This window comes from Coptis chinensis, chromosome 1, assembly GCF_015680905.1.
Source record: "Coptis chinensis isolate HL-2020 chromosome 1, ASM1568090v1, whole genome shotgun sequence".
Classification (NCBI taxonomy): domain Eukaryota; kingdom Viridiplantae; phylum Streptophyta; class Magnoliopsida; order Ranunculales; family Ranunculaceae; genus Coptis; species Coptis chinensis.
This window is the reverse complement of record NC_141456.1, coordinates 38,855,978-38,882,532: the sequence shown is the minus strand read 5'-3', so window position 1 is coordinate 38,882,532 and position 26,555 is coordinate 38,855,978. Positions and strand designations below refer to the sequence as shown.

The 26,555-nt window shown below is 37.6% G+C and overlaps 3 protein-coding genes and 1 long non-coding RNA gene across 5 annotated transcripts; all 4 read right to left on the bottom strand.

The window, feature by feature from the left end:
- Positions 1 to 8,067: 8,067 nt before the first annotated feature.
- On the bottom strand, positions 8,068 to 13,915 carry LOC147523915 (uncharacterized). The gene is made up of 2 exons (XR_015218049.1): positions 13,651 to 13,915; positions 8,068 to 9,455 (listed from the first exon to the last, which is right to left on the bottom strand). It is a non-coding gene; the product is annotated as an uncharacterized LOC147523915 (long non-coding RNA).
- Positions 13,916 to 16,272: 2,357 nt separating this feature from the next.
- Positions 16,273 to 20,286, bottom strand: LOC147523914 (protein neprosin-like). Of its 2 annotated transcripts, XM_086600895.1 has the most exons (8): positions 19,806 to 20,280; positions 19,394 to 19,602; positions 18,175 to 18,261; positions 17,843 to 18,046; positions 17,515 to 17,682; positions 17,119 to 17,172; positions 16,904 to 17,038; positions 16,273 to 16,809 (listed from the first exon to the last, which is right to left on the bottom strand). In XM_086600895.1, the coding sequence occupies exons 2-8, from the start codon at positions 19,550 to 19,552 to the stop codon at positions 16,429 to 16,431; spliced, it is 1,188 nt and encodes a 395-aa protein (XP_086457021.1). In that variant the 5' UTR covers positions 19,553 to 19,602; positions 19,806 to 20,280; the 3' UTR covers positions 16,273 to 16,428. The 2 variants fall into 2 exon arrangements, with proteins under 2 accessions (XP_086457021.1, XP_086457030.1); XM_086600904.1 differs by lacking the exon at positions 19,394 to 19,602 and having other exon boundaries at positions 19,806 to 20,286.
- A 1,047-nt stretch (positions 20,287 to 21,333) lies between these two features.
- Positions 21,334 to 21,819, bottom strand: LOC147523913 (uncharacterized). Its single transcript, XM_086572867.1, has one exon. The coding sequence runs from the start codon at positions 21,817 to 21,819 to the stop codon at positions 21,334 to 21,336; it is 486 nt and encodes a 161-aa protein (XP_086428993.1).
- A 36-nt stretch (positions 21,820 to 21,855) lies between these two features.
- LOC147523912 (uncharacterized) lies at positions 21,856 to 22,983 on the bottom strand. The gene has a single exon (XM_086572855.1). The coding sequence runs from the start codon at positions 22,981 to 22,983 to the stop codon at positions 21,856 to 21,858; it is 1,128 nt and encodes a 375-aa protein (XP_086428981.1).
- Between the last annotated feature and the right edge of the window lie 3,572 nt (positions 22,984 to 26,555).

Sequence of the window (26,555 nt, the reverse complement as noted above, 5' to 3'; positions counted from 1 at the left end):
CCCAAAACCCAATTTCTTCAGTCCACAGAGGCCTTTTCATCTGGATTTGACTTCTACGGACTTTTCACCCACTTCTTCTTCTCTGATTGGGTCAAGGCTTGGACCATTGGAAATCTCTTTCCGCGCCGGTTGTTTTGACATAAGGTAAGCCCAATTCTGAGGTCTGAGTCCAAAGATACGGCCTTCGAAAGTTCTGCTGACTTTTATACGCTGTTTTTGCCCGCATTGACTTTGACTTTTCAACTTTGACCGGGCTTTAAAAAGGTTTTTTCTCCTTGAATCTTGGCCTTTTATCATAGAACTTCTTAGCAACCAACTCTTACTCCTTTATCTCGCAAAAGGGACGCATTTCTGTACATATTCGACTCTAATGCCTGAAATACACAAATGCACGATAACAGTACTAACTCTTACTTATTAATCATATAATTGGTCTAAAGCAATATTGTTAAAGGGGTTAAAACTATAGTTTTGGGCTCTTATCATGGAGACATATACTTCTAAGGTCAACTCAGTGCATAACGCTTTAGTAGAATAACGCGCTCACTTGAGCCCAAAACACTATCTAGAGTCAAAATGTTCTTCATAGCAGCACGCTCAATCAAGCTCAAATGCTTCATGGCATCCTAAGTCTTCCTAGACGACAGGATATATCTCCAGGTCAAATTCCTACTGAGATGTCAAGACAACATAAAACAAGCATTCAAACAAACATGCATTTCATAAGTGCAAAATACGAACTGCTTGAACATACTCAAGAAACCAGTTATTTAAAGTCTACCGTACTATCACTAATGTGGAAACCAGTTCGTTCAGATTTCAAAAATAAAGCGGTAAATAAAGTGAACTGCCCAAGTTATCAGCTCTTAATGTATCTGGCCCGTGCCATACAACCAATAATAAGACGAACTGCCCAGGCAAGCCCAGGAAACCAGTTCTATTGTATCACAACTTCCAAAAAAAACTACCTATTCGACCAAAACAAGAAACCTCACAACTCTCAAAGGAAGACAAAGATTACAAGACATTTTCTAAAGTTTCAATTTGAAGAGGGTCCAAGGCAAACAGTCATAGATTCAGGGTCAGCAACAACAGGAGGAACGTCAGCTATCGAGTCTGGAAGGTCGACACGCTCTTCAGTTCGCTTTTCAGGGATGCCACTGGCAGCCGAAGCAGTACCTACATCTTTTAGGTCCGCCAAGCTCAGTTATACCCAGGGCCCCACGCTCATGCTCTTCTTTGAGCTGCTCATACTTACACTCCAGCTCTTCCAGTTCAAGACACATAGCATCATACGCCTCCTTCACCTGTAATGCAACCCCTTTACACTTCTGGGCAAAGTCGTTCACAGTGGCCATCTTCCCCTTCAAGTCACTCAACTCATTAACCGCCAGCATCTTCTCTAGACTCACGGTAACGAGTTGCACTTTCACATCATCTAGCACTTTCTACTCAGACTGCTGCACAGCCCGAGCACTTGCCAGTTCGTCCTTCAACCTTTCCAGCTCGACCTTTTCTATCTCAGCAATTTGAGACGCCATCTTTAGTTTCTGATAGCCAGCTATAAGTTGCACTCCATTACACATGATTAGACACCCAAATCAAACCAAGTACATACAAAAAGAGCACAATCAATCAAACCAAGAGAAGTTTAGCACTTACTAAATAGTGAGCCAAATCCATCGCCCTCCTCAGATTCTAAGTTAGATCCTTAGAATCCAAGGCCTTCCTATCACCATCCAGCGTCATCCCTTCCAGCAAGAAAGCTACTATAGGGGCAGACTTATAGCTACAATTCGTTCTTTTAATGAGATGTTTTTTCCCCGCCCCCTCGTTCACATACACCAGGTTGCGCTCCAGATCATCCTTACCCGTTCCAGGATGACCCTTCCCAACCTCTTTCACAGCTGCCTTCTCCTTCCCTTTACCACCAAGAGCTCCCCCTGCACCGGCAGTAGACTCAATTTCAGCGTCCCCAAGAACGCTAAAATCGACCTGGGCCCTCGACCTCAAATCCTGAACTATTTTCCCACCAGTTTGGTCACCACCAGCGGCACCAGAACTACTCCCAGAACCTTGCTCAGTCACCTTAGCGACCTTGGAAACCTTCGTTTCATACCCATCGGCCTTTCTCTTCAATGATTGGCTCCGCTCACGAGGAGTGAACGAGATGTCCTCCAGATCGAGGGAGGAACTCTCATGCACCCTTCCCAGCTTAGGATAGCCTCATACCTTCCACCCTCAAGTCGCCTCACCAACCCACTACAAGTTACCGAGGCTCCATCAACTCCCTCAATTCACATTTTCCCACTACAATTTCTATTCTTCTCCTCTCTAGTGACAATGCCGCAATTGTTCATCTCCATCACCGACTCAATTGAAGACTCAATATTGTTTTGACCACGAGCCTTTTTCTTCTGATTTCTCCTCTTCAACTGTATCTCTCGACCTCCTCTCTCTATGAAGTAGTTCGCTACCTCAGGAACTGCTTCTCAACTCGACTTAGCTTAGCAAACTTCTCAATCACTCCACGCATACTTCGCCTTGATATAGCGACCTCTGCAAAAATAATGAGATGAGTCAAATTCAAAACCAACTACCAAAACATATGCATAATAGACAACAATATCCTCTTACATACCAGAAAAGTTACAACTCTTAGTGTGGACACTAAACCCAGAAGCACAGTAATTTCCAATTAACAACAATGGCCTCCTCTCCCAAGGCTCATTGCTCACACCATCCAGAACGCTCGCCTTTTTTGTTAGCGTCTGCAAGCTAAAATTATTAGCACGAGATCGCTTCACAGCAAAGTGCTCAATAATATCGGTGACCTCTATGCGGTACGTACTCCCCGCTCTCATTTAACAGGTCAAAAACTCTAAGCAAACGCCAAGTGTTGCCAACAAACTGGCAAGGCACTTTTTCACAAAACTTCAAAAAGTTACAAGTCAGACTATAGAACGGTATTCTCATACCAGCTCGTAGCTGCCCCTCACAAACTACAACCCCATAACCCAGGGGGACAAACACATTACTAAAGACGTCCTCGTCTTCTCCCAGTTCGTGTATCTCCAGGTTGCTCAACTCAATACCATACGCACGCCTCAGATCGCCAAAGCTTTTTAAAGCTCGCTTATCTACTAACCTGGGTGGTAAACCACTAGAGGTCAATGCCGCCTCACTATCAGAATTGCTAGCTATATCAACGACAGAGTCAGATTTGACACCCTCCTCTGCACTCTCAAACCCTAATGACTCCACAATCTCTTCCACTATCTCATCACAACCAAAAGACACTTCTCGAATCTCCTCAGATCGCGTGTCATCCGAATCACACATCTCTTTTATATGTGTTACAATACCAACAACAACAACAACTAAAAATGACCTCACAACCCAATAGAAAAAGCAAATGGCAGAAGAAAAATGGAAAAACAACAATGGCAGAGAAGAGAAATTAACCTTACGCTCTCGTTTTAAGTAGGAAGCAAAGTGAGGAGCCCTCCAGTTCTGCAGGCATATATCGCAAGCCACTGGTTCGTTTCCCAAAGAAGTGTAATTATTTTATTTTAACCCTAACATGCCACGTCTCCCCACAAAATGAGGCGGTTTAGTTGCGACCTTTTAAATCAACCGTCCCACGTGCCAACTAAAATCTCTCACCAGATCGCTATCCAACACTTAACGACCTATTGAGAGGGGTTGTGTGAGGGAGTAATATACACTTCCAGTGAATATTAACCACGTGTCCAGCACACCAGGACGATCACACTCATCCACACGTCCAGGTTGCTAATGATCAGTTCATGCAGGTTAAGCGACCTCATCATCACCCTAAACATTCTTCCCCAAGAACATCCACGTCCAGAATGCTAACATTAGCCAGCACCCCAACGGCTAGTAACATATGCCACAGCTGGCATCATCAAGACTGGAGCTTCAAATGCGCATACCATTATTCCACCGCAGGACGCCTTCATGGCTCATTAAATGTCATCAAGACCATAACTTGACCTGACGTTAGAGAGGAGGAGGTGCATACATCTTTGCCTATATAAAGAAGAGGAGGAACTACATCTGACTTGATTCAAGTTCCCCCAGAAAGAGCTTGATACGTAGGCAGTTCGTCCAAACGAACTCGGTCAAATACAATCTACCAACCATTTCTCCCCCAAATTGCTTACGCTTGTAAGGTTATACGAATCCTAACCTTTACAGTCAAAATGGTTTTCATCAAGGTGTGCTAGCATTGCATAATCTAGTTGCCTATGTGGCATGAACTGGACTTTTTAAATTCATCTTCAATGTCGATTTTGGATTAGTACACACAGCAGATCTTATCAATCATATCTTGTTCTCGTATAAGTTGTGACTGGGAAACATCGCAACAAATGATGCTCATAACTATCTACTGTCAGGTGATAAGTGCTCAAAAGTAATAATTTATAACCCCAATAATGTGTATGTTAGTCTCAATTTTATATTTAAATATTCTAATATGATGCAATTTGAGTTTTTGTAGGTCAAAGAACCTAAATATGAAATATGGAGGGAAAAGAAGTCAAAAAGGAATCACTGGGAATTACAGCTAAAGGCCTAGGGCAAAAATGTCATATTTGTCTCCATAAGTGCCAAGCCTAATGAGACTCTAAAAGAGGATAATAATTGAGTTAGAAGAGTCTTCAATCTGATCTCAAAGCCTTAATTTCGACTTCATAGGAAGATGAGATCAACATGGAGAAGAAGTCAGAGTTTCACAAGAATTAGGAAACTGAAAACTGTCAGAAGCTGCAACTTGGGAAATAGCCTGCAGGGCAAAGTGTACCACGTCCAACTTTGGTCCAACCAAATTTAACTTTTCCAAGATTTCTTCTAGAAAGATTACAGAGAGTTTGACACCAAATAAACATAGGATTCGGATCTCTATCCAGACGAGCATGTAAGCCAATATATAAGGCACAAAAACCTCAGTTTACATCATCTAGGAAATTTAGTGTTTGCATCTTAGATCTAGAATTAAAAGAGAAGAAAGTTTAGACCTTTTCACCATTAATAGCTATAAAGATTATTCCTTTTCATATTATGTTCATAGCATAGTATGAGGGGCTAATCTCCCTTCTCTTGGGAGGGGAGATAAAGCCTTTTTCGTATGTTTTAGTTTAGTTCTTCTTCTATCATGTTTTAGTTTAAATCCCTCATTGAGGTTCTTCTTATTCGTCCATTGATCTAACGCTCCTGTGGAGGTTAGGAGGTCTTAGGGTAATTCAAGATTGTGTAGAGCCAAATACCACAAACCCTAGATTCTTTTCTTCTAGTTTTTAGTGTTATGGTGTGATGATTGGATTCTTTATGGCACCTCAATTAGTTGTATGGTTAATGCCACATGTGGATTTTCCATGGCACCTAGAGTTGTATATTGAATGCCACTTGAAGCACAATTTGGTTAGATATAAGATATCATTGGAGATTGAAGAAGTATTTGATGGAAAGATAGAAAGCACGTTGAAAGCCACATATTATCATCATGGTTACGAGCATAAGGTTTGTAGGTATGGTAAGTTTCTATTGGTGATTTATATTAAGCATGATAGATAGGTCTATTAGACTAATTCTATGATTTTGGTGGATTCATCTCTCCCAAGATATTCTTTCTCTTGATTCATATTCATATATTTAATTTAGTTTAGTTTATGCATAGTTTAAATCTCAAATCTAATCAACCATATATTAATTATTACTTAGCCACATCTTTTACTTGCATCCATTAGAGTAACTTAGATTAGAAATTTCTATTATCATCACTTAGTTATTTAGAGTAGGATTGATACCTTGCTAGCCACTATACTAATCAATATATATTAGGCTAAGTAAGATTTGCAAAAGATACGTAACACAAACAACGACACAAATAATTACGTATTGCGTGCTTTTTCACCAGGTGCTCTCCCAGGCTGGGAGAGCAACTTTGATTCAATCAGTGGCACAAGCAACACCTCTGTATGCCATGGCTACCTATCTACTGCCTGTGTCCATCTGTGATAAGATTGACAAGGCATGTAGAGACTTTTTCTGGAATGGAACTAACTTAACAGTGAGTATTGCAAACCCAAAAGCTCTGGTGGGCTGGGGTTCAGGAAGGCTAGGGATATGAATATTGCAATGCTTTCCAAGCTACCATGAAAAGCAGCTACTGATTTGGAATCTCTATGGACTAAAACTTTCACTAGTTTCTATGGGAAAACTTGGATTGGAAATGTTACTAGACCCCCTGAGTCAGCCTCTTTCTTTTGGAAAGGCATGCATAAAACTTTCTCAAAAATAAGTAGTGGGATTATATGGAGCATAGGAAGTGGTGCCACCACCTTTGTCCTGAATGATCCTTGGCTGAGAAGGAATTATATACCAGCCACTCTCAAGGAAATGGGAGTTGATAACCCACTACTTGAAGGGCTCAAAGTGACTGACCTATTTCTTGACAATCGCAATAGATGGGATACTGACAAAATTGATGGGCTATTACATCCATTCATCAGCCAAAGGATTCAGGAGGTGGTGGTGAGACCACAAGGTGCTCAGAGGGATATCATGAAGTGGGGTGGCACTAAAAAGGAGACTTGACTGTCAAGTCTGTCTACACACACCTTAATAAAGGCAACTAGAATGGAAGCTCATCCAGTTACAGTCAAAGTATTGTGGATCATATATGGAAAGCCCAGCTTCCTGCAAATGTCAAGTTGTTTCTATGGAAACTATATATGAAAGCTTTACATTTGGAATCCTTGCTAGAACAAAGGAATATGGTGGGAGACTTTGCCTGCCCTTTCTGTGGAAGGACCACAAAGTCTGATCAGCATTTGTTCTTTGATTGTAATTGGACAAGAGAAGTTTGGTATGATTCTGAGTTAAGCTTAAGGGTCCATAATCTTCAAGGCGATAGCCTCAGGGCCTGGGTACAGCAGTTCCTGAACTGGTGCACAAGTGATGAGGAATCAATAAAGAGAGCTGGAACCTTAAGTTGTCTCCTACTACATGGCATCTAGGAGGCCAGAAATGCTACCAAATTCGAGCACAAAACAGCCCACAAGGGAAGCTTGCTAAGAAGATACAGCATGGCAACAGACAAATGCCTTATGGCATTCAAAGAATCAACTCAACGGACAAATACTCTCAACCCTCTGAATTTAAATCCTTTAGATATTTTGTTCCCGATTATGCCAAATGACTGTATAGTAATTAGATTTGATGCTTCATTTTATAGGGACACAGGATGGGTTGGAGCTGGATGTCTGGCATGGGATGACGAAGGGCAGCTGGTGGGCACAGCAGTTCGTAGGTTTAAGGCACAAGAACCAGAGGAAGCGGAGATGGTGGCTGCAGAGGTGGCAATACTGCTGGCTAAAAGATTAAGGAGGACTAAGATTTTGTTCAAGGGGGACTGTGCCAATGTAATCAATGCCTTGAAGGGCACAGAAAGCTCTTGGGTTTTAGCAGCTTTACAAAAGTCTGTAATGAACCAAGTTAGTTTGTTTGAATTCTGTAAGTTTAACTGGATAAGTAGGCTTTCAAATGGGGATGCACATCGACTAGCTGAAGCGGGCATAATGGGCAAAACTTATCATAGAAACTTAGTTAAACTCAATGGGTTTTGCTTTGATAAAACAATGAAAGCTCTTGTCTACGAATACATGGAGAATGGATCTTTGGATAAGGTTTTATTTGAGAACTGTCTTGAAATAAAGTGGAAACAGTTGTATCTCATTGCAGTTGAGACAGCAATGGGGTTATCGTATTTGCCCGAGCATTACGATGAGTGAATAATTCAATGTGACATAAAGACAGCTAATGTTCTCCTTTACTCCAATCTTTCAGCAAAGATTACAGATTTTGGACTAGCTAAGCTTTATGCCGCGGATAAAAGTTAGGTCACATTCAGCGGACTCAGAGAGACACGAGATAACGATTCCCCGGAGGTGCGTATGGGATTGCCAAGGATAACTTACAAATGTGATGTTTTTAGCTATGGTATGATGCTATTTGAACTTTTAAGCAGGAGGAAAAATTGTGAAGGCCAAAACTCATTTCCCAGAAGGGTTTGGGAGAAGTTTCACGAAGGACAATTAGACACAGTTATAATAGACTGTGGCATTAATGGGGAGAAGGATAAAGAAAGTGCAAGGATATTGTCTCTAGTTGCATTGTGGTGTACTCAACGAGCGCCTCAAGCCGGACCTTCCATGAGCACCGTGGTTAAGGTTCTTCAGGGGAAAATGAAACTTGAGCCGCCTCCCAAACCGTTTTTCTCATCTCTCTCTTGAAGAGTTGAAGTGCAAGCATCCACATCAACTAAAGGACCACCCCTTCCACTGGATTTTTCAAAATCCCCTCCACTTTATTTTAAGACGGTTCTCCATTCTCCATGTATTCGTAGACAAGTGCTTTCATTGTTTTATCAAAGCAAAACCCATAGAGTTTAACTAAGTTTCTATGATAAGTTTTGCCCATTATGCCCGCTTCAGCCATGAATTGTTTTTCCTCGTCCGGCACGCCATCTCTCAGTACCTTAACAGCTACTCGCGCACCGTTATGTAACTCACCTTTGTAGACAAGTCCAAAACTACCATCACCTATCTGGTCTCTAAAATTTGAAGTATACTTCTTAAGCTGCCAATATGAAAATTGCAGTGTTTTTTCTGTTGCCACCTGACTTATGAACATTTCCATTGATTTTGAGATTAAATCTGCCATTTCTCTTAAAACTTTCACAGCACTTATACTTTCAATGACTCTCTTGTTAAGATTGCGCCTAGCTATGAAACTTAAATAATAGCTGCTACCATTTATTTCCTCAAACACTTTTTGTATTTTGTCGACTTGATCTTCTTTCTCTTTTACATTTCGCAGCCACCTCTCCATTTGTCGTTTCCCTTTCTTCTTCACATCATTCTTTATATCTTGGAGGTTCCGCATCTCCACCAACAAAGTGTTAATGTTGTCAGGAAGACTACTAGGATTGTCCATGATTTCAGGTGATATGAGTTTGCTCCACGTTACAGATCCACCAATATAACTATGAAAGAGATGGTGCTTGAGCCTGTCGCAGAAAGAGAAAAAGTGAAAATCAATCTGAGAAAAAATCAAATCAATAAAAAGCCCAACAAGAAAGAGAATTATCTTGTCACACCCCAACTTTCCATTTATATTAAAAACTGATATTCAATCATCTAGAAACCCGGGGTGAAACAAAACCCACTAACATATTATCAACCACGATATTAAAATCTGAGATCAAATTAAAATTGAAAGAACAACACTTCATTTACAAATAAAAAATTTTTCTAACCAACTCTATTACATCTGTTTCAATTCAAAATCGTACACTTTAGAAAAACTTAAACCAGAAGACTCCAAGAGCAAATCCAAGTCACGTGTCTTCATCCACTGCACTCCACCATCTATGTTCCCAAGAACACACCCATATTGCAAAACAAAGCAAACATGGGTCAGCAGATTGAATTTGCTGGTATGAGTAGACTAACAACAAAATATATATAATAATCTTTCAAATGAATAAATATAACATTACCAACCATTTCAACTTGGAAGACAATATAGTTCCGTTTTCCTAAAACGGCGTGTAGTTTCTTCCCAAGTAAGATTTCACCCCTAATATAAAATTCCAAGAATCTCATATAACAGTACTCATCATTCCCACTTTTCAAAATAGCTCACAATATAAATACCACTTACATTCCATTTATTAAATGCACATATGATAACCTAATTAACTATGAGTTTGGTATACCTTACCTTTAAGCCAACACGTCGTCTTAGGGTAGGATATTTACGTCCCTGCAAAAAATATTAATAGATCCTACCCTCCTGCAAAACAGAGTTAGACATCACAATAAAATGATTTATCTCAGCCAGTCAAATTTTCATTCATAATCAAACCTCATTTAAGACATTGAAGTCTAATTAATTCAACATAGTTCGTCCCGTATATCCAGGGAATACCACTTATCATAATACCTATATCAAGGGAAGTCATTCATATGACATCATTACGTCATAAAGTTTCTGCGTGCATAACCATAGATCTCATACTATCACAAGTCATTAATATTTTCTTAATAACATATCAAGTTATAGTCATTTCGCAGTCACGTAGAAATCACAATCATTTACTAATATTATTCACAGTCACACTTCACATCCATAACATCACACAATTCATATACTTTTACTTAAAAATCACTCGTCTACTTATGAGAACGGGGAAATATCACACCCAAGGAGTACATTCATCCTTTGTGAGTATCAACTCATACAAACCACGTATATATTTCTCATAAGAAATCATATACATCATATGCAATAACTCAGTCACACATAAAAATCAATATTTTTACTTTGCTTATTAATTATCTTGTTGACTCATTTAATTATTCAAAGACACAGCCCAACATTTAGTTCCTACTCCACGATTTGCACTACACATATTTGCCAAATCACACATATCCGTGTGCCTCACTCACACCGAGTACCACTACAAGACATATGTCCCAAGCGGGATATCGCCTCCAGGAAACATATTTTCACCTTGTAAACTCGTAACTTGTGAGTCACAGCCATCTCTGGGCTTTTCATACACATAATCACAAAGCCTCCTATGGGCATAACAAAATATCAGGTCATTCATGGCACATTCAATGAATACCTTGGGTCATTCCCGCCACATTCAAGAAATACCCATCATAATACTAACGGGTCATTCATGGCACATTCAATGAATGCCCTTAATCATTCCCGCCACATTCAAGGAATACCCAAACCTACATTCCCATACATTCAAGGAATACGACCAACCCGCAAGGCGAATACCTTAGTTCCTCTCTAGGGCAGTCCAAACTATTGGGTCATTCATGGCACATTCAATGAATACCCATCTATCACATGACATCACAAGTCATAATATCTCATTACCAAATCTTGAGGCGTGGAGAGTTCTAAAGATGTAGGCGACACATTAAAACATTATTATCACTTATAATTATACTAGCATTACTCATGTCAAAACAGACCACATATGCAGAGAGTCATTTTCGCGCGTCAAGGCAAATCAAGCACTTAAATATCATTGAATGTAAACAGACTTATAATCAAACAAATACAATTTACATAACCACACTCATATACACAATATCGTAAACAAATAGTTCATTAGCCCAAATTCAAGTCCACATACACTAATGTCCAAAACAGATCCACATATGTTAAAGTCTATATTCATATACAACTTCTATTTCACACATATATATTTATGTAGTCTCAAAACAACAGTAATTTCTAACACAATCATATAGTTATCACACAACTAATATATATATTATAGATATAGTGTAGTGTAGTGGCTGCACTTTTTCTTAAAGCTGCCTACGTATCCAAATCTATCAAGATTGGAATCAAGTCTTCGTAGTTCTTATTAGCCACATAGTTAATGCTATAATTTTTCCTACATTCATCTAAATGACATGTAACTTAATATTTAGAAACTAAGGTATGTAGATATACTTTTTCATGTAGAACTCGAAGTCCCAACCTCAGCCCATCTAGAAAAAAACTTAGGTTGAAAACGGTAAAAATTCTAATTTTTCAGCAAACTAGATTTCTGACGGACTATCTTCCAAATGACACAACTCCACAGGTGTCCAAATGCATCCAGGCTTTTTGTGTTGCAAAGCTGACACACATAACTTACTTTCTCATGTTTTACAAAAATACTCAATCACATTCTAAATGTGCCAAAACTAGGCTCGAACACAGTGCGCAGAAACGGATTTCTGACGCCCTGTTTTCTGCCAGTCAAACTTCCAAACACCATAATTAATTCCACGGGTCTCGGAATACGATAAGGCCAATTGGAATAGAAATTAGACTTCCAAATCTTACTTTTTTATGTTTTATAAAAATTCTAACTCTCACCCTAACTATTTTAAAACTGGACTTGAACACAGTGCGCAGAAACTGATTTCTAACGCACTGTTTTATGTCAACCAAACTTCCTGACCTTATATCTATCACCACAGACCTCGGAATGCGACGAGGCCAATTGGGTTGGAAATCAGACACATAAAACTTATTTTTCCATGTTTTGACAAGAGTTTGAATCTAACTCTAACTATGTGAAAACTCGATTCCAAACCAGACACAGACCGGATTTCTGCAGTCAGAAAATTCTGACATGCTAACTTACGAACACCGTAACCATATCCACAAATCTCGGAATGCAACGAGGTCAATTGGGTTGAAAAGCAGACTTCCAGACCTTACTTTTTCGTGCTTTCTAAAAAATCTAGTTCAAACTCTAACTAAACCAAAATTGAGCTTGAAATCAGACTAGCGCTAACCTTTCTTAAAATTTCAGCAAATCTATTCTTACCTTCAATAATTGTTTTCACATCAGCTATAGCTATACCGAACTTTTTACATACTCATAAGAATCAAAGATTCAAAAATATATTAAGGGCTTCCAAATAATCAATGCCCTACAGACCACCAACGACAATACAAGCAAACCCATATATACCAGAGTGTAAAGAGAATCTATGTCAGACCAGAAGTAAAACTATACTCACATGTAATCAATTCCTTGGATCTATACTGACACACTTTTTCTTGGATTTTATAACTGTTTTGTACTTTTGTAGAATCTATATTATGACAGTCCATTTATGTCAGAGAGCATTTAAACTATAACCAAAAATAGTGACTCCACGAAGAAGGAATTGAATTGCTTGATAAAACTTTCAAGTCTGTAAACACATAACTAGAATAAACAATTATTGTCAATCAACTGTATATATAAAGTTAGTCTACTCACTCGTGATACGCTCCTGTTGCCAACAAATCCCCCAACAAGAAACATCAATTTCTTCTTTGAGTAAAACTCTCTCTCTCTCCACTCAAGCACTCTCCCCCCAGTAAACACTCCTTTTCCTTTTCTCTTGTACGTCTCTCTCTACTCTTCTTTTCTTTTTTTTTCCTTTTTTCAAAAACCAGAAAAAACCAACAAAAATGAGAGTTCGGTTGTAACCAAACCCCTCTAACTCTCCCACGTTTTTATCTTATCTTATTTTATCTTTATCATTTTCTTTTTTTTTTAATATTATTATATTTTTTTTAAACCCTAATAAATAGGAAAAACAAAGAAAATAAACGGTGTGTTATATATCTTTTCTATGTATTTGAAAAGACTTTTATCTTCGAGTGGATACATGTTTATTTCAACGCAAATATTCATACCAGGAGCAAGAGCATATGCAGCTCATAATTGATCTAGAAAAAACAAATTGGGGTGGCAAATCCTTATAGTTTTGACATTTTCTAGCTAATTACTTATACGGAAGTGGAGTCTGCAATCATGTGATGATCTATTAAGTTAATCTACTAGCAAGTAGCAACTACATATGAAGATGTGGAGAATGGAGACTGACCATCCCTGAGTTAGTTGTGATCTGGTTATTTATCTAAAGAGAAGCTAAAATCTAACATCGCACAAAAGTAAGAGACAGATATATAGATACAAGTATACAACTGTAACTTCATCACAAAAACATGCTAGCTAGCAGTGAAGGCATGGATACATACCTGATCAGCAGAGTGAAGGAGAAATGAAGTTCTCTGCTTAAGCGAACATGTAATGCCTAAAAGGAGCTGGGCTATATATATATATAAAGTAAAGAGAAGAGGCATGAATATAACTCCGTATACATGGGTTGAAAATTCAGGAAGACGCGCTACTTTCATTATCTGAGTTGACTCTGCCAGACTTCACCAAAAAAAAGTTGACTCTGCCAGTTCTCATTTTCTTTTGACAAGATCAATTGGCTGGACAGACTATACTAAGGCTAAGTCCCATTGCGCCGCAAAACACTAAATATGACGGGAATTGTGATCCAATGGTGCGTTAAAATGCTAACCGGTCAACGCTATCGGTATAACTTTACCTATTTATACTGCCAGTTTTAACGATATAGCGTATGGTCTACACGCTAGTACGAGTGGTGGCAACGCCATACTGTGTGGCGGCTGGAATTTTGGTTCGGTGGCAAAAGTGTTATTTCAGTTGGGAGAAAGGGTAAAATGGGAGGGGGTTGAAACAAAAAATCTACACGCCATTACCAACAATAATTCTACACTGACACATAAAATTTGACACAATTGACCGACATAGTGATGTGGCATTGCAATATCAATATTGCATAAAAAACCACCATTACAACATCAATGTTGTACCATGAAAACCACTGCAACGTTAACGTTGCACCGATAAATATCACTGTAATATCAATATTGCACCATGAAAACCGCTGCAACGTGAATGTTGTATCAAAAAATATCACTTCAACATCAATATTGCACCATGAAAACCACTGCAACATCAATGTTGTACCATGAAAAATCAATACAATAGATGGTTTGCTATGAAGAAAATATAAGAATGGCATAAATAAAAAAGGAAAGATGATAATGGAAAGAGAAGAAATGTTTTGAGTGAGAGAAAATAGATTTTTTATTTTTATTTTCACCACTGCAACATTGATGTTGCAACATGTCACGTCATTGTGTCTTGACTGTGTCATTTTTCCTACGTCAGTGTAGTATTACTCCATTACCAATGGCGGATACAAAACAAAAATTTTTTTTTTCCACCCGCCATTACCAATGGCTGCTAGATGGGCGTCTTTTTTGGGCTTTTCTCTACACGCCTATGCCACTGGCAGGTAAAAAAACAAACCATTGGGTCCGATTATACTATCCTGCTAACCCTATCCACTATTGTATTGTAGTTTGGTGTTTTAGCGCTCCAAACCCTAAGAGGATTCCCAATGCAAGCACTATTATATTGTGGTTTGGTGTTTTAGTGCTCCAAACCCTAAGAAGATTCCCAATGCAAGCAACAACTTGTTACCTCCACATAGGCGCCACATAGAACTATTTCCCCTCATAGTTACATTCTTGGTGAGAAGCTACTAGGGATTGCCCAATGCAAAATCTATAATTACTTAATCCGTGAAGTGGACGCCTTGGGTGTGGACGCGTGGACGCTTGGGCGTGGGTGTTTGGATAAATTAGGGCTTTAATTGGATAATTTAGGGGTTGGTTCTACTTTTATCTAATTTCAAATCGCATGATGTGCACACTCGAAGGGTTTACCCTTGGCCATTTGAGAAAATCAAAGAAGATTAAACAATTTGACCACGGTCAACTGAGACGACTCACAATCAACAGATGAAGTAGGATATAAACCTAATAATCGATAATTTTAGGACAAATACCCCATAAAAAGTAGGACTAAAACATGTAGAATATAAACCTAATAATCGATAATTTTAGGACAAATACCCCATAAAAAATAGGACTAAAACCTAAATAACCCATCTAAAATAGGACTAAAACCTAAATAACCCATCAGTTTTTTTCCCAATCAAATGACTAACGTGTTAAATTTCAACTCCTGCTGGACACTTGTGAAATGGAATTTCGTACGTACAGCTTTTGAAGTAATTTCTTGTATTAAACCTAGATGTACGGTAGGCACCGCCGTTTGCGTATGGAACCGCAACTGTGCTCATATATGAATTCAGATGGTAGATTGTCGTAGTTAAATATATATGATGCATATGTTTGAACTATTCTGCTGCCTTGATAGCGAAAAGAAAAAACTTTTCTGCTGCCTTGGGGATTTATTCATGTGTCTCGTCCTTGGAGCCTTTATATTTCTATATGTTAGGTGGTAGAGGTATGCAACTCCCAATCTGCATTCTGCAGAAGCAATTTTGAAGCTGTTATAAGCCTCAATCGAATGACTTTTCTGGTACCCGATCCTATTTTTAACAGACTTAAGAGTATTTTGAATTGGGAAACTTGTGACTGATCCGTAAAATTACTATGACCTATTGACCTTGATACCTCTTGAGCTGTAATTGTCATCACAGTTCCAATAAGGAACTCACCCTCTCACTCATGATAGATAAAGCTCATTCTGTGGTAGGTTACTGTAGATCTCACACAATCCACATTGTGGACCAAAGTAATGAACCACAGCACTCGGCAGATGTAAAAATCTATAGTCTTTTAAGTCTAATGAAACTCGAGCAATTACGGGTTGGGATGCTATATGCCTGTATTGCATAACCACTTATTTACCAAATCTGATTTGTGAATTTGAAGGTCGTGATTCTTTATGTTTTGTAATAAAACACGTTATAACACTAGAATTGCATCCTGTTAATAAAAAAAGAATGTAACAAGAAAACCTTAATTAATGAAAAGGAATAACATCATTATGAAATTCAGACTTTAACAAGTATCATGGAGAAATGTCTTATGCTTCATTGAAGTCAATTGCTCAACACTACTCTTTCAGTTTCCACAATTTCCACCAGCTCCACCATATGTGACTATATACCCGTTGTTTCCCTGTTTGATTTCATCAACTACATCGTAGCAGTCTGGGCTATCTACAAACTTTTCCCAATCCGGTAACCAAGAGCCAAAATATTTTCCTGCGGATTTTGGTTCAACTTGGATTTCAACAAAGTAACCCATATGCGTATATGTTGACTCAGGAAGTGTTCCGTAGCCCATTTGTGGACTAGTCCCAGTAACAGACTGTTTTGCTAGTCCTCCCCAAGCAATGTTAGGCGCTCCTTCAGCCAGTCGTGAGATTAAGGAACCAGGCCAGTAACCAAGATTGACCTCGTTATCCGGGACTGTCACCCACCAATTTTTTGTAGTCTGGTCCTGTAAAGAAAAAGGAGGAAAAAGATAGTGACGCCTGTGACCAAGGGTGCTTTTGTTTACCAAGAAAAATGAAAAGAGGTTTCCATTACTTCACCTGATAAATGTGAAGGTTCAATTCCTCTTGTTTGCCATTGTATATTGAAGTGTCAAGGACAACATCTACCGGGTAATCCTTGCTAACATGCACATAACCGGGGCACTGAACATTGAAGCAACCTGACTTACCTGCCTATGTATGGATACAAACTAACTTAGATGACTAAATGAACATACTGAAAACTGAATACATCTAAATTAAGTCGGACTTACTTTCCAGTACGTAATAAGATGAGTTTTATCATCACCGTATAGCTCTGGCGCTACCTGTTAAATACAGGACTGAGTTAAATTTGAGAACCAAACGTCAGAAGGTAGTCCGTGGAGGGCATGAGGTAAGAGCAAAATAGTCTAGTTGTAATATAAGGTGAATTTATATTTTATACTATACAATTAGAGCAATGGTTTACACATACATGCATTAATAACAGAATAAATGATTTCATTTTGTTAAACTCTGTAGATTTCTCATACACACAAGCAAATGTTACCCAATGTCCCAATCCATCTCTGGAAAGAAAACATACACCTTGAGGAATGCGAAAATATTTCTAATATAAAACAAAGAGGAACATAATATTGCAAGAACATTTTATTGAATTCACTTACTGCCCATCCAGCCTGAATCTCGTGTCTGTCTTCGTTTGTGCCATTCGAAAACCACATCAGAGCCATACTCGATTGATCCTGAGTCACTCTTGGATTGATTATATTCATCTTTACTTGTGATCCATACATTGGTATTTTTAAGTGATTGGTATTTCGAACAATTGCATACTGTAAGAAAAGAGAGAAATTCAAATGGTTAAGAGCTGGAAAGCCAATATCGACCTGAGTTATAAGCTATAATCAGAAACTAAATTCACATTTAAACATTTAGCTCCAAGATGTTTGTCAATGTTTTTCCTTAGTTATGAAATAAAAGTACGTAACTTACGTGTTGACCAAGATATCCATTACTCTGGGGAATAGTGGAATGTGATTTTATGAAAGACTTTGCTCTTATAAGATCTTCTTTTCTAGCCCTTCGAATTGGTACTGTTCCTTCTGGGCATCCTACACTTTCCAACGCTATTTTCGATTGTTTATTTTCTGATGAAGTTTCACTCGTAAAGTCTTCTGTAGGGGAAGTAGGTTTCAACTGTATCGGACGGAGAAAAAAACACGAAATAATTAAAAGTAGCAAGTTAGTACGAACAATTTGTAGTAGACTAGTGGTATATCAACAAACAAATAAATATAGAGAACACAACAAACTATGTGACAAACCTGTATTTTGTGATTTTTGAGCAAAGGATGATCAAACGCTGGTTGTTTATAGATGTTAACGCAGTCATATAAAGCACCTCCTTTGTCCTGAGAACATGCATAATGTATGGGTAGCTATTAGCTAGGCTTTGATTTCAGTATAAACTTTGGGAATAAAAAGAACAAGGTAGGAGAGCGGGTTAATGGTCTAGAAAATCAAATTGCTTATCAAAACAAAATAAACGAACACACTGAATGCCACAATAAACTGCGATGTTATATCATCTCTCAAAAATCAAGTCACTCCACACAATAAATTGGAGGAAAATAAAGGGGCACAAAGTGTATATGGACAATTTGTTGGAACTAATTACACTTGCGTATATTTTTGAAAATGAGTAACGGATTAGAATGCCTTCATTGATAGATAACAACAAAAAATTTGGAGGGACTAGAGATTCTTTGTCTTTCTTCAAATCGATAGACTATATCGTCTTCCTCCAATAATTATTTGTGTTCTGCACTTACAAATTGGAAACACGTACTTCCTCAACTTACTCTTCACTTGTATGTTAATTAAGAAACCAAAATCGTCAGAGTTGATCTAGGAGCAGACCAGAAGTAAGTTTTACATAGACAAATTTTTATATATACATTTTGTTATTTGCAGCTTTTTGGGGGCCGGGAGGCCTTCTCTACTCCCAAATTCTTGCAACAAATCATTGTGGTTATGGTCCAATATAATGAAAAATAAATTATGCTCGTTACTATATCATAGGTCTAAGTAGTGTGTAGTAGACAAATTGTTTTGAAAGTAGACTTACACTGTAAATTTGATACTGGAAGCAATATAGTGATCACAACATACAACTCTATATGACTATATGAACTAGATACGAGACCGATTCCCCCTTTTTGTGTACGTGACTGCGTAGTTAACAAGACAGGTTCTTAATTGGTCTAAAGAATCATCTTGACATGGGAATTAGTCACGAATCAACTATATGTAACATATTAACCAAACTTAATTGCTAACGAATCCTTCGGATGAAAATTAAATAAATCAGTCGACAGTTCAGAAAACCAAACTGAATTATGAAATATAGATAAACTGCCAGTTTATTTGAATTGCTAAAAAAAACAAAAAAACAAACATGTTATGGTTAGTATGACTACTTATTCAACATATTATCGAAAAAAAAAGAGACTAGGCAACTTTTATTTTTCCTTTTCACAAAACCTGAATAGACTTGATTGCCGGCTTGTTGAGAATCTTTATTTGTTCATCTAATTTCAAATCGCCTTCTCCAGTAACTATTCTCCTTGCTTCAATTGGATGGTAAATATGACTCGTTAACAATGCTACCACCAAGAAGGTGGCGTAAAACTTCAAATCCATAGTTTTAGAACTCCTAACTCCTTCTTTGCATTAAAATGAAGATGGGAATCCTTCAGTTTATAGGGACGAAACATTATTAGAAATTGTCAACAATTAGCAATTTGCTTTAATATTTTCATTCATATGATTAGCAAATGCAACTATATATACTTCCTTGATTTATGAGATCTTGTTTCCATTAGAGAACATTCTACTATATTAGATACTTCAACTATATAAATAAATAAATTGAGTCCGGATTCAGAGAGGGTACCTGCACAAGGGAACTTGTGTGGGCGCACTTAATCTCGTTAGATTTCATTGGGATTGTGATGTGTTAACGTGAGGATTAACACCATCTTCTTTCATTGTTAACAAAAACAGCTTGTCAACATCTTTTAATCTGGCAACTAAATCTCAGCAAATCATAGAAAGAGATAATATTCAACCGTAAACTGCTCATCTAGTCATCTCCTTCCTTAACAAAAAATAAATAAACTCGTAAACTTTTCCTCGCTGTACTGCTACTACCACTTCTAATGAACAATCTAATCAACATAGCTTGTCTTCTGCCGATCGGTAATGCCGAAGAATCAGTTTCTTCTGTGACTTCTAGCGATAAACTGTACCCATGATTTTACCTTTTATTTACTGAAATATATTCTGTGGTACGTCCTGAAGATATGTAGAGCAGATTGAAATCCTTTACGAAAAACGATTAAAAACAGGTATCTAACTTTCCAGGTTTTGAGAATACGTGGACTAAATTTTTTTTTCAATTAAATTGGAGACCAAATTTTTTAATTTTTGTGCAATGGGAGATTACTTACATGTAGTTAAATTGGGGACCAAATTTTTTAATTTTTTTAATTTTTGCAATAGGGAGACTAGTTACATATGTAGTCTAAATTTCTCAGGAGGTATTTAATAATTCACAAGTTACATACATTATTATACACTTTCTTATCAAAGTATATCCATACTATAACCTCATAACTATAGAAATTAATTCGAATTGTGAAACACCGTGTGAGAAATTTAGATGTCATGTTATACATGTCCCCACATTGCAAAAATTAAAAAGTTTGGTCCTCAATTTGACCGAAAAAAAAAATTTAATCCCCATATTGTCAAAACTTATAAAGTTCAATACCCTTTTTAATCGTTTTTTGAATCCTTTACTGTGATAGTTCTGTTAAATTTTTTTGACTATAAAATAGATGACTTCCTAATGCATGGGTTTATGACCGCCATACATTATTTGTACTTAGCCTAATAACATATCATTCTTTAATATTGTGAGTAAGACCTTGTGTTATAATAAGTGAATCTCCAGAAGACCAGAATGGTCTTTAAACAGACATTTTTCTTGCTGTTGTGGAATATTTTATGGAATTAAATACTTCTAATCTAAGTGATCTTTTAAGAAGATGAGGTAGTGACTGAATACACCAAATGCAATAGCAAGCTTTTCAGTGCAATATATAAAGTGGGTGTGATCGATGTAGTGTAACTGAGCCACGGGCGAAACCAGAATGTAATATCAGGGAGGGGGCTAGTTTGAAGTTCATTTCTATGATTTTTTTTTCTTAAGAGAACCAATCAAATCAAACCATTCCATCCACTCCTTGTGTCAAACGAAACCACCCGAATATCTATTTGAGATCATAATTAACTAGCATTGTAAACAAAAGAGTCATCATTTTCATTATAATACTCAAAATAAACAAAAGAGTGAGTATCGTCACTACAAACCTAGACAACTATAACAAAGACATTTAAACAAAGTACAAAGTATCGCACTAGCGAATTTTTGCCTTACGTGGCTTCTTAATAAATTCATCTACTATCTCATCCAAATCGACTTTTTCAGCAAACTTTCGTTCAATATAGACAGTTATACAATTGGCAAGAAACACATCCCCCATCTTGTTACGAAGCCGTATTTTGACGATTTTCATAGCTGAAAATGCTCGTTTTGTAGTTGTCGTGGAAACAAGAAGTGTCAAGATAAGACGAATCAATCTATCAATCAAAAAATAGTGTTTTGACTTTTTTGTTTCAACTAATCCTTGACATAACTCGGAGATTATAGACATTTTCTGAAAAAGAACATGATTAACCACATCAATCTTGTAATGTTGCAGTTGGCTTCTCAAAATATATATCTCCTGCTTAGTAAAGTCTTCACAATAAAAAAAATCGGCGAGCTTGCAAATATAATCAATATTGAAAGACTTAAAAGCACCACTTGGATCCAAAGCTGAGCTAAGAGAAAGAAGCTCCATTGCTTTATCGGGGAATCTATTCTTTAACTCCAGTAACTAGTAATCTATTATAACATTAAAAATATCAAAGTGGTAATGATGCTCAACTGTAATGTAATCTCTCTGCTGACAAGAACGACTTGTACCGGCCATGTAACGAGCACCCATATCAAGCATAGCAATGTCATATCTTTCGCAAAATGAAATCACATCTCTAAGGAAAGTGTCCCAACTTGATTCTCTTAGTTCTTTAACTAAAATGATAGCATTTAAGATGTCTTGAGACTTTTCTTGCAAAGCTTGACACAATAAATTAGGGATTCCCTTTATCTTGTGCAATAAATGCAAGAGAAAGACAAATTCAAAGTTTCTCATTGCAATTAAAGCACCTTTAGCTTCCCCACGCATAGAGTTATTTGACTTATTCTCCATTACACTTTCAAAAACTGTACAAGTTGCACCAAACAACTCTATCAAGCTACTAACCAATTCAAAATGAGAACCCTGTTGAGTATCTCCAACTCGTTGCAAGGTGGACACTTGATTAGCTCCTCTTCCACTAATGATTTCACCACTAGCTACCAACTTATCAATCTCAATTTGTCGAGTCTCCTGTAACTCAACTTTACACTTTGGCAAAACATGAAGATTAACTATAGAAGCCAACTTTAAGAAAAATAACCAAACATCCGACACATCTTTAGAAGCCACAACTAAGGCAAGTTGTAGACGATGTGCAAAGCAATGCACATAGTATGCATATGGACACTTCTTAAGAAACAATGTTTGCAATCCATTCCATTGACCACGCATATTGCTAGCACCATCATACCCCTGACCTCTCAGATTTGTAACAAGCAAATTATGATGAGCAAGGACATTGGATATAGCTTCTTTCAAAGTCAATGCACAAGTGTTTTTCACACTGACAATGCCCAAAAACTGCTCTCTAACAAAACCACCACTATCAACAAATCTTATAACAAATGCCATTTGTTCTTTGTTTGAACTATTTTGTGCTTCATCAACAAGGATACAAAATTTTGCATCACTAACTTCTTCACGAATCCTCTTTCTCACTTTTTCAGCATATATATTCAAAAGTTCCTTTTGAATTTTAGGTGAGGTATATTTGGCATTTCTCCGAGCCCCACCTATTAATTCTACAACTTTTTCATTCAACATCGCCACAAACTTCAACACTTCCTTGAAATTCCCACTATTCTTTGATTCGGTTGACTTGTCATGACCTCTAAAATAAATCCCTCATAGCGCAAGCAATTGAATACATTGAACAATAGCTTTGACTAGCAAACGATTATTAGCAAGCTCTTCTTGACATTGTATTTTAAACATATTATCAATATGTCGAGAAGAATTCATAAAATTCTCACAAAACAAGGTGGCCGACCTATGTGGTGAACATGGGCCTCCTTCATGTTGCAAGAAAGCACACAGTTTTCCATCATTAACCTTCTTCCAGTTTGTAAAACCTTCAATAGAAAATTATGGATGCTTCGGCAGATTTGTTTCAAAAATGAAACAAAAAAAAAAACAATAAGTTTTATCCTTCTTTATTGAGTACTCTAACCAAGGAAATTATGAGAGCCAATTATACTTGAACTGATGACCTTGCTTTCCAAACTTAGTGCTTGGATATTCTTTTTCTTGTAGACGAGGTTGTATAGGCCCCTTGGAGAGATAATATATTCTAACCACTTCTTGTTGATCAATCGGGTATTCGTAAATTAGAACACGTAAACCCGGATCTTGTTCAAATGAAGAAGTCGCATCAACTTCTTGAAGCACAACACTTTGGACTTGAGGGGAATGCTCAACTTTGTTGATCACAACCGGTTGGACTTGAAGGGAAGGTTCACTTTCTTCTATCACAACCCTTTGGACTTTGTAAGGACATTGCTTATTGCCATCAACTTTTGAAGTATCAAGATTAGGCATAAGAGTTTCATCACTTTACAATGTAGCAGCTTTACGCTTAAAAAACGATAATAGAGTTTTTGTTTTCTTTGGCGCTTGGTGTTTCGACATAGTAACCTAAGATAGTAGATCATTATTAATAAATTAGTTTTATACATTAATACATACACCACTACTATAAAAATGCAATAAGATAGCGTTTATTTAATAGCACTTATAAAAAAACTCTATGCTTTTATTAGGATAGCATTTGCTTATCCAGTGCTATCAAAATTTTACACTGGGCCAACTTACAATTGCGTTTAGATGAATAGCGCTACATAATTGATTGCGTTTTGGGCCAACTGCTATCTTCTATTGCCAGAGGGGCCCAATTTATGCCCGCTAAAAATGAAAATCCCAATTTTTAGCTTGCGCCATTCTTTTTTTACTCAATTTTCCTCTTTCCGAATTAAGAACTAAAAAGGAAAACAGCCACCATTGTTTTCTCTCTAATCCAAACCCTCCGATCACCGACCACCACTGATAGAACGCTCTTTACACACGTTTATTGGCTTTCAGTTACTTATTTTCTACAGTCCGAGGTCCACAGTCCAAAGTCCGAGGTCCACAGTCCAAGTCCAAAGTCCAAAGTCCAACGTCCGTATAGTCGTACATTTTAGTCAAGTTACCTTACTCACGGGATTGGTAGGATAGGTCGAGTAAGGGATCGTCCAAACCTTAGGGGCTCGGATAGGTTCACAAACCGAGTTACAACTTTAAGTGAGAAAGGATTTTTAGGTTTCTTTTTAGTTGGTTTTTAATTAAAATAACGGTAATGCAAATAAAATAAATTACTACGGCGATTATATGTAGGTAAACAAAATGTAGAGAAACAGGGAGAGAGTTAATCATGCTCATGCAAGAATCATTTCTTAACAGTTTTTATTACCAAATCACTACATCTCTAATTCGTCTCGTTTCGGAGACGACGTCGAGTATTGATCCTTAGTGCATGCCCACATCTCTAGGTCGCATTTCACTAGCATAAGGAGTTTTAATAATACCGCATCTCTGGTATATTATTTCCGCTCCTGGCTCGATTTCACATCACCGGGCGAATTGGAGAGTCATGCGAAAACTGCAGAGTCGCCGCGAGACATTTTAGTCGCGGCGCGACCGAAGCTCCCGGAGCATCGGCCAGTCCAACTTTGTGCATCTCGGTCATTTTGGGACCGGATGTTAATTCTATGCCTAATTCCTAAGTAGTGATTCTAGAATATTAACGAAGTCAATCCGATTTTTTACATCGAGTAACCCTCCCCCCGAGGGGGATTAGCTCATCATCATAGAAGGAATAATAAAACTTGTTGTATACATTAAGTAAATAAATGCAGGACAGAAATTAAACTAGAAAAGAAATGACTGTTATTAAGGGTAAAATAACTTACTGTATTAAGCTGCTAAAATAAAAATGGCGGAATATAAGTACTGAAGAAGAAGAAAAAAACTAAGCGTAGCTAAAGCATTAATATGCTGAAGACCTTATAATGAAGGCGAACCCCTCATATATATAGGCGGATGTCCCTTCACGTGAATTCCTAACAATTAAAACAGGTTTGTTTGTTACCTATTTGAAACGTTCAAAACTTTGAGAATCAAAGTTTTGTTTCACCTGTATTAAATTTTTGTCCTTTAGCTGATTTTATGTTTTGTTTGTTAGCTCATTTCAATTCAAACCACCGGTTTGAATTGGTGCGTATCGCTTCTCTCTTGCCGTGGTATCAAATTTAAACCATCCTTTGCCACCGCCTATGCCGACTCATCATGCCTTTTCGCCCGCAGAAGTGTGTCCACCTAGTGTGTCCAAGCATGCTATTGATTTTGGCGCTTTTAATGACTTTTGTCCTTGTGCGAGTTTAAGTTCGTCGCCGTCGCTATGACAACTTCACTAGCCAACGTCGGCACCTAGATTTATCCGGTTTGAGCTTCGGAAGTTTCCTGCCTCTTTATATGTGGGCCCGTCCTGCACTGGTTCTGTTCTTTTGGAAACTTCGGCTCTAGTCAGGCTTTGTTGGGCTTCACGGGGATTGAGTGGGAATTCCAAATATTCCCGTATTCTTGTACTTGGCAGCTTCACTAGCCAACGTCGGCACCTAGATTTATCCGATTTGAGCTTCGGAAGTTTCCTGCTTCTTTAATTATATGTGGGCCCGTTCCGTACTGGTTCTGTTCTTTTGGAAACTTCGGCTTCACGGGATCGAGTGGGAAACTCCAAATATTCCCGTATTCCTGTACCTCGATGCATGTTTTATCACTATATTCATTTTAATTGCGAAACCGCAAAAAGTACGAAAATATAATTATTACATGATTATTAAACACATAATCGACCAAAATGCTATGTCTCTCGGGGTTTAATATTATAGTTTTGGGTGCTTATCACACCACCCCCAAATAGCACTTTGCTTGTCCTCAAGCAAAGAAGAGACATTAAAACGATAAGTGATCAACAATGTGTTGTCCTAAGCTAAATCTCATTTCGCAGAGTGCGGTTGCATTGACCGTATGCAACAAGGCCTTGAACCACTAGGAATTCCCTAGTGGACGAGTTATAGCCTCGTGAGAGTTTTCCAGAGAAGATACTCACAAACTTCATTTATACTACAAATCCACTTCAAGAACAAAGGCTTGTTTCCTTAATTAATCTCAAGTATCTAGACATCTCACTAGCAAGGGAAACAAGGATTTTATTCTTTCGAAATTCAAGTTAATATACATACAATAATCGAAACATCTACGTATGAGCATGCATGCAGTGATGAAATGTACGAAAGCAG

Excerpts from the sequence above, each read along its gene's own strand:
- LOC147523914 (XM_086600895.1), bottom strand. The coding sequence starts at position 19,552 with ATGGATTTGAAGTTTTACGCCACCTTCTTGGTGGTAGCATTGTTAACG. Across the intron at positions 18,047-18,174 it reads TCAAAAATCACAAAATACAG|TTGAAACCTACTTCCCCTAC; the intron begins GTTTGTCACATA and ends CGTCCGATACAG. Across the intron at positions 16,810-16,903 it reads TGAACCTTCACATTTATCAG|GACCAGACTACAAAAAATTG; the intron begins GTGAAGTAATGG and ends TTTTCTTTACAG.
- LOC147523913 (XM_086572867.1), bottom strand. The coding sequence starts at position 21,819 with ATGGAGCTTCTTTCTCTTAGCTCAGCTTTGGATCCAAGTGGTGCTTTT.
- LOC147523912 (XM_086572855.1), bottom strand. The coding sequence starts at position 22,983 with ATGTTGAATGAAAAAGTTGTAGAATTAATAGGTGGGGCTCGGAGAAAT.